General features: G+C 41.6%; 1 protein-coding gene across 3 annotated transcripts; it reads left to right on the forward strand.

Moving 5' to 3' along the window:
• The first annotated feature begins 289 nt into the window (after positions 1–289).
• RBMX (RNA binding motif protein, X-linked) lies at positions 290–9,032 on the forward strand. 3 transcript variants are annotated; one of them, XM_018044431.1, is made up of 11 exons: positions 290–466; positions 1,762–1,890; positions 2,091–2,197; positions 2,628–2,799; positions 3,280–3,432; positions 3,712–3,826; positions 3,920–4,045; positions 4,147–4,229; positions 4,860–6,080; positions 6,965–7,056; positions 7,551–9,032. In XM_018044431.1, the coding sequence occupies exons 2-9, from the start codon at positions 1,782–1,784 to the stop codon at positions 5,168–5,170; spliced, it is 1,176 nt and encodes a 391-aa protein (XP_017899920.1). In that variant the 5' UTR covers positions 290–466; positions 1,762–1,781; the 3' UTR covers positions 5,171–6,080; positions 6,965–7,056; positions 7,551–9,032. The 3 variants fall into 3 exon arrangements, with proteins under 3 accessions (XP_017899920.1, XP_017899918.1, XP_005709676.3); XM_018044429.1 differs by having other exon boundaries at positions 4,860–7,056; XM_005709619.3 differs by having other exon boundaries at positions 314–470; positions 4,860–7,056.
• Positions 9,033–10,823: the final 1,791 nt, after the last annotated feature.

Raw genomic sequence — 10,823 nt, forward strand, 5'->3', positions numbered from 1 at the left:
TAAAGTTTAGCACCTTGCCGGGACCACTAGAACACGCAAAAAATTTGAATTCTTTATTATATGCAGTCTGTGAACCATTTTAGCAGAAAGCAAAAACGCGGGTTTGTGGAGCACCGGTGGGGGCTGGGAAAACGGTTAGAAACTGGGGCCGGTCGAAGAGACAAGGGCCCGGGAAAAGGGGAGGAGCGAAGAGTGATTAACAGCGGGAACAGCCAGTGAGGATACTGGGAACCTCTCCCCCCCTCCCTACACGTTTCAAATTCTAAGCCCCGCCTCCATCCGGGTCCTTGAGCCTCGTTCCCGGGCCGTATAAAGTTTGCTGTCTCCTTTGTTCGCCCTCGTTGCGCAGTAGTGCGAGCGCCTCACAGCTTCCGTTCTCAGGGTCGGCTGCCCTCCCGCGTGCCGAGCTGCTAGGAAGCCGCTGTTGGCGAGCTCGTAGGAGCTTGAGACCGTCGTCACCTCTCCAGTACGTGAGTCCTTTTCGTTACTTTGTATCTTGCGTCCATTCTTGCCCCGTTACAATTTGGGATTATCTTCGTGGAGATGAAGGTGGCGGACGCCATTTTAAGAACCCGGAGGTGCCGACCTATTTAGGCAAAGCTGGGAGTGTCGACGGGAAACCGACGGCGGTGGGGGGCGGGGGGCGCTTCGTAGTGTGCCTCCCCGGAAAGTTTGGCTGTTTCTCCTGCAGGGGTGGGGGTGGCGGAGGTTACACCGGAGCGGGACGAGGAGGGACCGCGCCTCCTCCGCCGATATCTGCGTGGGGATGGCCCTGGCCTCGGGCGGGCACGTGCACTTTTGCGCGGGGTCCTTGTTCATTGGCGGGCCTTGGAGAGGAAGCCCTTTGAATTTTCTGAAGCGCGGCTGGTGGCAAAAGTTACTCCCTGACCCGGGGAGGTTGTTCTGGGCGCAATCCAAGTGTCGCCATTTTGTATTTTCCACGCGGTTTTTAATGACGGGTTTTAATTGGTTTCCACTGCAGCCTTTGAGTGCTGGGTTACAGGGCGCGCTTCCACATTCCGTTATTTCGTATGAGATAATATTAATGCTTTTTAAAAGTCGGTAATGTGAGCGGGGCAGGGGCTGTTGACAGAGAGTCATAACTTGGTTAAAACTTTAAATTGCTACTTAGAGTTACTAGGAAATCGTAATGAAAGGAGCTAGACTTCTTGGATTGGTCAGAGGGACCTGCGTTTGGTCTGTGACCTTGACTGAGTAGGTTTTTAAAAATCACTAGGATAATTGGGATGGGATAATTGAATTTTTTAAGGCTTCCCTGGTGGTTCAGCGGTGAAGAATCTGCCTGCAACCCGGGGTTTGATCCCTGGGTTGGGAAGATCCCCTGGAGAAGGGAATGGCTACCCACTCCAGTATACTTGCCTGGAAAATCCCATGGACAGAGAAGCCGGGCGGGATACAGTCCATGGGGTTGTGAGAGAGTCGGACACGACTTAACAACTAAACAACAACAATTGAATTTTTAAAATGCAGTATATCTAGTGTTTGAAGAAAAATGCGCTTTTTGAAGTGTTGTAGTTACCTAAGACTGCCAGAGTGGATTAAAGATACAGGAATTACAAGATGGCTTTATAAACCAGTTCACTAAACTAATGACACAGGTTTTCTGGTGAGGCTTAAGAATTGCTTTCCGTGTATTATGTTAATGATTTTAGTAAACAAAAAATAAGCCCTGATACATAACATTGGGTAAACTTGAACTTTTTTTTAGGGAGGGTAACTCTTTTTTTTTTTTCCCAACAGATTTTAACCAGAGGGGAAAAATGGTTGAGGCAGATCGCCCAGGAAAGCTCTTTATCGGTGGCCTCAATACAGAAACCAATGAGAAAGCCCTTGAAGCAGTATTTGGCAAATATGGACGAATAGTGGAAGGTGAGTTATCTGCAAATGTATGCAGGGTTATGATAATTAAAAAGGTGAGCTGTGATGACTTCGATTGCATTGATCACATGAAATGATAATGTGCTTTGTCCTCTAAGAAGTTCTGAGCTTGCTTTCTTTTTTACAGATTAATTTTTGTTTTTCGTTTTCAAGTAGAGTAACACTTTTTCCTCCTGAAAACTACTTTTTAGTTCTCTTGATGAAAGATCGTGAAACCAACAAATCTAGAGGATTTGCTTTTGTCACCTTTGAAAGCCCAGCAGATGCTAAGGATGCAGCCAGAGACATGAATGGAAAGGTAAACGTATCTGCAGTATACAATGTTTCCTAGTATGTAAAATAGCACATTGTTACCCAAGTCCAGTGTAGGGCTGCTCTTGAATTTGAGTATAAACCTTTCCAGGACCCTGCTACAGTGTCTTGTAATTTCAGAAGGACCTTTTGTACTCAGTGTATTCTTAACCAAAAAATCATTCAATTTTAAGTGTTATGTATGATACTTTGTATTATACTTCAGCTTTTCTTTTTGGTTATTTGTCTTCATAAGTTGGTAATTGTTTCACCTTGTTAAATTTTACCAACTTAACGTTTTAGTTCAAATAATACCTTAAAAATTTCAATGTTAAACAGAAAGATAAAAACATTTTGAAGGACATACTAGTGTCAGTGCATAGTGGATCGGCAAGTTCTCTTTTAAATATTTTTAATTAACCATTGATATTATTTAGTCCTTAGATGGAAAAGCCATCAAGGTAGAACAAGCCACTAAACCGTCATTTGAAAGTGGTAGACGTGGACCACCTCCGCCTCCAAGAAGCAGAGGCCCTCCCAGAGGCCTTCGAGGAGGAAGAGGAGGAAGTGGAGGAACCAGGGGACCTCCATCCCATGGAGGGCACATGGGTAATGACTTAAGTTTAATTTAGGCTTGGTATATAAATTAAGAACTATAACACATCAGTGTGTACTTTGGTTAATAAATCTTTATTTTAAAGGCCTTAGCTTTTGAAATTGAGAACATTTTATTCATCTACCAAAGTGATTTCCTTAAGGGAAACATAGAAGGCATACTAAGTTAAATTAACAATGCCTTGACATAATTAACAATAAGCTATTCTTCATCCAGATGAACTCATTCTATAGGGAAAAACACTTACAGAAAAATCTTGATAGGTACTGTTGGTATTTGGGGATTTTTTGAAGTAACTTGAACCCTCAGTAGACCCTTTCAGTTCTCCTTTTCTGATCTATACTAACTCATGTCTATGTAGACTAACAACTAAAGATTTCCCCAACTAAACAGAAATGGTCTTGTTCTTGATCAAGCAGAACTTTTGTAGCTTTTTCATGTATTAACATGATATTTTTTTTGTTCTAATGTAGATGATGGTGGCTATTCCATGAATTTTAACATGAGTTCTTCCAGGGGACCACTTCCGGTAAAAAGAGGACCACCACCACGAAGTGGGGGTCCTCCTCCTAAAAGATCTGCCCCTTCAGGACCAGTTCGAAGCAGCAGTGGAATGGGAGGAAGAGGTAAATGTTCTGTATATGACTGTCTATCCTACCATCATAACACAAGGATTGAGGTGAATCCTAAAAATGATATTTAAATTGTACCTAGATTACTTGGAGTCATGAAGTTAAATGCAGAGCATTGAAAATAATTTTGGTGTAATTAAGAAATTTTAGAGGATTTCCTCATATACATCCATATTGTCATATTTGTTTGAATCACTGCTTTTCATTGCTTCAATGCAAATATACATTTTTACTTTGCTCAGGGTGTATTTTTAAAATTGATTTTTCCTTAAGCTCCTGTATCACGTGGAAGAGATAGTTACGGAGGTCCACCTCGAAGGGAACCCTTGCCCTCTCGTAGAGATGTTTATTTGTCCCCAAGAGATGATGGATATTCTACTAAAGACAGGTAACAGAAAAGTATGGTAGCTTTTCTCTCTTAATACTTAAGATTGAGGAGAGCTCATCAAAAGTATGAACCAAGTTACTTTTGTTTCTTTAGCTATTCAAGCAGAGATTACCCAAGTTCTCGTGATACAAGAGATTATGCACCACCACCAAGAGATTATACTTACCGTGATTATGGTCATTCCAGTTCACGTGATGACTATCCATCAAGAGGCTATAGGTATGTGACTTTGCTCTTGCTGCCATGGCTTGATGTAAAAAAATTTTTTTAGCTGTAAAAACTAATGTTTTGGGGCTTACACATATTTCTCTTTAATATAGTGATAGAGATGGCTATGGTCGTGATCGTGACTATTCAGATCATCCAAGTGGAGGTTCCTACAGAGATTCATATGAGAGTTATGGTAAGATTTTGGTTGAGGGTCTCCGACTATCACCAGCTTGAGTTTTTAGGTTCATGAGCCAGTTTATTAGGCTGTTGTGGTGCTTGCTTTTAAAGGGATGTTTGCTTGCTTTTAAGGGGGTAATTTATTCAGCTGGGCTTTTCCTAGTCTTGTGAGGGGCTTTTGTTTTTTTCTAAGTTTTTTTTGAGGCTGTTGGCTTGCTTTGGAGGGGATTTTGCTTGCTTAAATTGGCAGCCTTATGTGTTTTCCCCCAACAGTGAAAATACAATTTAAAAACTTTATTAACAAGATCAAATGTTTACCATTGCAATATGAAGGAAAGTCTACAGTTCAAAATTGCAACTTATCACTGGAAAGTTGGCTGAGTGTCTACTATAAAATAACAAGCTGTCTGGAATATCCTCTTGAAATACACACCGTCTTCAGTCTTTTCAAACAAACATTAAAACCCACCCATTTCCGTGTCTCAGCAGATGAGCAAATCCCTGTTAATGGCCAGCAATGGCAGAGTTTAAAATCTCCCAGTTAAGACAGTAAACGTTTAATACAAGAATTCTGTAAATTCAGATTTAAATGTTGTATATATACAATTTATAGTGTTGCCATATTACCTGACCATTGACCCTGCAGGTAACTCACGTAGTGCTCCACCTACACGAGGGCCCCCGCCATCTTATGGTGGAAGCAGTCGCTATGATGATTACAGCAGCTCACGTGACGGATATGGTGGAAGTCGAGACAGTTACTCAAGCAGCCGAAGTGATCTCTACTCAAGTGGTCGTGATCGGGTTGGCAGACAAGAAAGAGGGCTTCCCCCTTCTATGGAAAGGGGGTACCCTCCTCCACGAGATTCCTACAGCAGTTCAAGCCGCGGAGCACCAAGAGGTGGTGGCCGTGGAGGAAGCCGATCTGATAGAGGGGGAGGCAGAAGCAGATATTAAAAACAAACAACTTTGGACCAAAATCCCTGTTGAAAGAAACAAACAAAAGTGGAACCTGTTCTATCATAACTACCCAAGGACTACTAAAAGGAAAGATTGTGTTACTTTTTTTAAATTTCCTGTTAAGTTCCCCTTCCATAATTTTTATGTTCTTGTGAGGAAAGAAAAACATGTTTAATCTTTGATTTTATGACATTGCTTTCAACAAGCAAATGGAATGTTAAGTGTGTTTAAGACTTGACATGTGTACTAGTGGTGTAATCTTCCAAGTAAAAGTGTCCCTAAAGGCCACTTCCTATAGGATTTTCCCCAGTAAATGATGAGGCAAGCAGTTTATCTTACACAAAATATCTAGTCATCTAAAATGGAGAGATGAATCCTCCTGCCTATATAAACAAGCTAGCTATTAGAGGGTGGTCGGGGTATGCTACTCTTAGGATTTCAGAGTGTCTTCAAGCTGAAATCTCAAATGTTCTCAGTATGAAAAACCTGAGATCAGATGCATATATGTAAAAAAGTGCTATTCGCCCAGTAAACCCAGAAAAAAGCAAATGGATAATGCTGGCCATATTTTGCCTTTCTGACATTTCCTTGGGAATCTACAAGAACCTCCCCTTTCCCCCTCCCCAATAAGACCATTTAAGTGTGTGTTAAGCAACTACAGAATACTAAATAAAAAGTTTGGCCAAAACCAACCATGAAGCTGCAAACGATGCTTGCTCTTACTGTTTCAAATTTTTGCAACTCTGTAGTGTCTCACTTTTAAGGAACAGCTTGATTGCAAAGGAGAAAATAGATAAGCAATGAAGTTATCTCCAACTTCTCAAAGGCTTATGACTTCTAAAAAGTGAATCTATCAGCATTCCACATCAGATTTAAAGCATCAAATGCCTGTGAAACAGCAAAGATGGTAAGCAAAGCAAACTAGTTTTTCCGTCTAAGTCGAAATTGAACACTTACCTTCCTCATAGTACAGTGAAACATACTGTACCTCATGGCAATGGAAATGCTTTCTAGATTAAAAAAAAAAAACTTTTGGAAAACAAAGTGTTCGATAGCATATTAGAAGTCCTCCAAATTCAACACTTGGATTTCTTTTTTTAAAGCATGTGTGACACTTAAAGGCCTTAATACAGCTGTTTACCAGTAGCGATCTGGGGCTTGGGAGGGGGTATTTTTTAAATCTTATTTTTGATGAAGACCTTTAAACATGCTTCATGTTTTAACGTTTTTCAAGTTAGTCTTTTAGTCAATATAGGGAAATGGCTTAAGTTTGGGGTCCCCCTCTCTTTACCCCCAGTAAGCCATTGCAAACCTGACATTTAGTTGGATGCCTGACTTGTTTTTAGTTCTGTGAAACTACACTCTATGGAGAAAATCTATTGCAAGTGGTCTTTAAAAAGCAAAACCTGAGGCAGCATGACCCAGGTCCAGCCATGAAGTTGAAAAAGATGCTCTTGAATATAGTAAACTTGAAGACCTCCAACTAAAAATCCTTACACTGCACTTAATTCCTTCAAATAAGTTTTGTCCGTTCAACTTATGGATTTAACATGGCAGTGCACCATTGGAACAGAATGGGAATCCATAAGCCATGCAACTTAACCATTTAAGCCATTCCAGTCCATCCCAAGCCAGTGAAGCTTCCACCACTTAAGAGAAATAGTAGAACACGAAATACGTTAAGCTGCAAGTCTGAACTTGCCTTTTCTTTCTGGAAAAGAGGGCAGTTATAGGCAAGTTTTGAAGAATTTCCTTAAGAGAGATAACTAGTTACCTATTTAATTTTTACAGGTTGAGAATTTTGGTCATGGTCTTGATGGTCATGGAGTGCTGATTTTTTTCACACTAGATAAAGCTGGCAACAAGAGAAATGCAATGCTAAGGTAAGTTTTGAAAGCAGTGGCTTTTATAGGTATAAATACTATGGCATTGCCATGTTGCATGCCTTGATATTGGCAAGTTATCTGTAATGGGTTAATTTTAGGATTAGCAGGGTAAATCTGTGTAACGCCTAGTACATAAAGTGGGAGTAAGGTTTTCTCAAAGATAGCTGTATTGAATATTTAATGTATACAGCTTGCTAGTCCTTTGTTACCAGTTGTTGGCTGGAGTGATAAAGTGTAGCATTTTGCCATGTGAACAAACTTGTGTGAGGTTCAAACTGTTTGCTGAGCCTTTTTAAAAAGGATATCAGTTCCAATTTCCCTAAAGGGTGAACTGATAACAGATGCCACTAAATCCTTAGCTTGAGTAACAGTTTTACTGGTACAAGGATAACAGGAATTCTGACGGGTTTTTTTTTTTTGAGCTTCCTGGGTTATTTCCAGAATGAAACAGTAAATATCTTGTGACCTGATAGCACCTTTTCATTTTACAGAGCTGTTGAAGCGGAAGAATTGCTGATTGTCCTTAAGGCACAACAGTTGCATAAACAGTACTCATCAGAATTGGTTTGGTGCAGACAAGATGTTTGCCTTCCAGGGTTCCCGTGGCTCTAAGGAAGGCATCAACCCCAGTTGGTTAGCACTCTTAACTAGGGAGTGGCAGTTTCTTAAAATAAGTAATTGACAAGGTGGAGAAAGGGGAGTAATTAAGGAAATGGGTAAGTGGAGGTAGTCAGGAAGTTCTTGTTCTTTTTTCAGCTTTGACTTTACTTTAGCTAAAGTCGTAGAAGTGATGTGAAAGTCGCTCAGTCATGTCTCTTTGTGACCCCATGGACTATACAGTCCGTGGAATTCTCCAGGCTAGAATACTGGAGTGGGTAGCCTTTCCCATCTCCAGGGGATCTTCCCAACCCAGGGATCAAACCCAGGTCTCCCGCATTGCAGGCGGATTTTTGACCAGCTGAGCCACAAGGGAAGCCCAAAATCATAGGGACAACTGCAACTTAGAACTTCCTAATTACCACTGATTGTCAGAAAGTTGGATTAGAAAACTGAAAGGCATAAGAGGTAACTTTATCCAGTAAAGTGATTTTTCAGTAAGTAAAATATTTCCTTGTGTTTATCCAAAAGTGAGATTTAGTTTTAAAACTAAATGGAAGACTAATATCTGGAAACTAAAGTAACTGGAAACATAGCTGAAATGCTCGAAAGCACACTTTGAAAACTGGAGACAAAATTGGGCCGGTTGGCTTTTGCTGTTTGTTTTTTTTTTTTTTTAAAGAGAATAGTAGTTTTGTAAGCTTCCTTTACCCCCTACCCCAGTTCATGTCATGCAAACAAATCGTTACAGCTTTATCATTTATTGCATTGAAGATTAGAGCCAATGGTGTAAAAGCTAATGTTCTCAAAGGAAACAGATTTGAGTTGTTGGGTTAGAAGGAACCAACTCACCTTCTGAATGTTTACCTAGTAAATATCAGTACTGTCATGTTTACCATTTGCAATTGTGGAAAATATGCAGAAATTTAACCCTCATTTTGATAGGCTCTTCCAATCACAGATCATGAGGGTATTGACCAAATTTAAAAAGCCATTGCACTTACATAGCTGTCTTCCTCAATCATTCTGTAATCGAAATTACTTGGGTCTATGCTCCCAAGGACCTTTTGGCTCTTGAGATTTTATTTAGGTATCTTGAAGATAGTGTAGAACATAGAGACTAATCGTAGTAAAACAAATACTAAATTTGAAGACTGTTTAATGACCAGACAGCTATTTGGCAAATAGTTTACTGACCCAGCAGACTTATTTCTGCTCCTGTTGGGAAAAGAATTGGTCTTGATTTATACTTGTAAAAGAAACAGAACAACATGTTTCCCTTGTTTAACTGGTAGTTGAATATAGTACTTAGATATAATGGCTTTTCTCTTTTTGGAATGTTTTGTATTTGAACCTAATAAAACTTGACGTGCATATTTTGTGGCTCTGGGGTCTTTTTTATAATAAAGGATTTTACTTTGGCTTTTAAATAAGGATCTGCAAACATCCCCCACCCCCAAACCCTAGTTCTTAGGCACTGTTTGCCCTTGCAGCCAGTTGCCAGGGAACATGGTCACTGAAGTAGCCTATGGCTAGGCTTCTTAGGGGAGGGAGCTTCAGGTGGGCATTGAGGTAATTCAGGTGATTTCATGTAATCCTTACCCTGAAATTGGAGCAATAACACCAAAACCCTGAAAGCTAGAATACCAAAGATTGACTGTAATGTTTCTAGTATTTCCTGCTGGCTCCTGGGAGAAACAGGTCGGTTAATTCAATTTGGCAGTGAGTCCCACTTTGAATGAAGTCCCTTGGGGATGTCATTAAATCAGCACAAGATTAGTGTGTGTGGGTTCATGTTTATTTGCACTTGATAAAACTAGTTTAGTGACAGTTGTCCTCTAAGGGAAAGCAATCAGTGGGTTGAGTACAGTACCTCACAGGCAGCGAAGCACTGTTCCCAGGGGATCATTGGCTGTGGGGCCCCTGTTTCTCGTAGGGGAAGGTGAGCTTGCTAAAGCTGAGTTGGGCTAAGTTGATAGATTTTGTGACCCTGTGGACTGTTAGCCCACCAGGCTCCTCTGTCCATGGGATTCTCTAGGGAAGAAGTGGGTTGCCATTTCCTTCTCCAGGGGATCTTCCCAGCACAGGGACTGAATCCACATGTCTCATTTGCATTGGCAGATAGATTATTTACTAGCACCACCTGGGAAACCCATGAAGCTGAGTTGCTAAGTCGCTTCAGTCTGACTGCTACCCCATAGACGGCCGCCCACCAGGCTCCCCTGCCCCTGGGATCCTCCAGGCAAGAATACTGGAGTGGGTTGTCATTTCCTTCTCCAATGCGTGAAAGTGAGGTTGCTGAGACTCCTAGTGACCTCATGGACTGCACCCTACTAGGCTCCTCTGTCCAAGGGATTTTCCAGGCAAGAGTACTGGAGTGGGCTGCCATTGCCTTCTCCGTAACCCGAGTTGGAAGGATTGCAGTTGTGTCCCAGCTTGCCTGGTTGCTCCGTGGTTAGAGAATCTGCCAGTTAATGTAAGAGACAAGGGTTCCATCCTTGGGTTGGGAAGATCCCTGGAGTAGAGAATGGCAGCCCATTCTAGTATTGCCCAGATAATTCCATGGACAGAGGAACCTGGCCAGTTACAAGTAACAGTTCATGGGGTTGCAAGTGACATAATTGAGTGACTGAACAATGTTAAAGGTCACCTTGACGTGGTTTCCTGTAGTAATGTGCTTTGTAGGTTTGCCATTGTGAGGTGAGTCAGGCCACTGCAACAGCCTTCACTTTGTGGTTCCCGTTACATGTATTTCATTTCACTCAGTCGTGTCTGCCTCTTTGCAACCCTATGGACTGCAGCATGCCAGGCTTCTCTGTCCATTAACTCCCGGAGCTTACTCAAACTCAAGTCCATTGAGTCGGTAATGCCATCCAACCATCTCATCCTCTGTTGTCCCCTTCTAATACACTGTGTAGATTATATAGCCAGGTGAAAACCCATCACCGAACCCCCTCTCTGGTGGCTCAGATGGTAGGAAGCTGCCTGCAATGCAAGAGACCCAGGCTCTTCTATTCCTGGGTTGAGAAGATTCCCTGGAGAAGGGCATGGCAAAGCGTTCCAGTATTCTTCCTAGAGAATCCCATGGACAGGAGCCTAGGCAGGCTCCTGTCCATGGGGTAGCAAAGAGTAGGACAGGACTGAGTGACTAACACTCATTGTGTAAA

The sequence above is a fragment of the Capra hircus genome, unplaced genomic scaffold, assembly GCF_001704415.2.
Source record: "Capra hircus breed San Clemente unplaced genomic scaffold, ASM170441v1, whole genome shotgun sequence".
NCBI lineage: Eukaryota > Metazoa > Chordata > Mammalia > Artiodactyla > Bovidae > Capra > Capra hircus.

Bases quoted from the DNA above. Each gene is read 5' to 3' on its own strand.
- RBMX (XM_018044429.1), top strand. From the start codon at position 1,782: ATGGTTGAGGCAGATCGCCCAGGAAAGCTCTTTATCGGTGGCCTCAAT. The intron at 3,827-3,919 runs GTAACAGAAAAG...TTGTTTCTTTAG, and splicing joins GGATATTCTACTAAAGACAG to CTATTCAAGCAGAGATTACC. The intron at 4,230-4,859 runs GTAAGATTTTGG...TTGACCCTGCAG, and splicing joins AGATTCATATGAGAGTTATG to GTAACTCACGTAGTGCTCCA.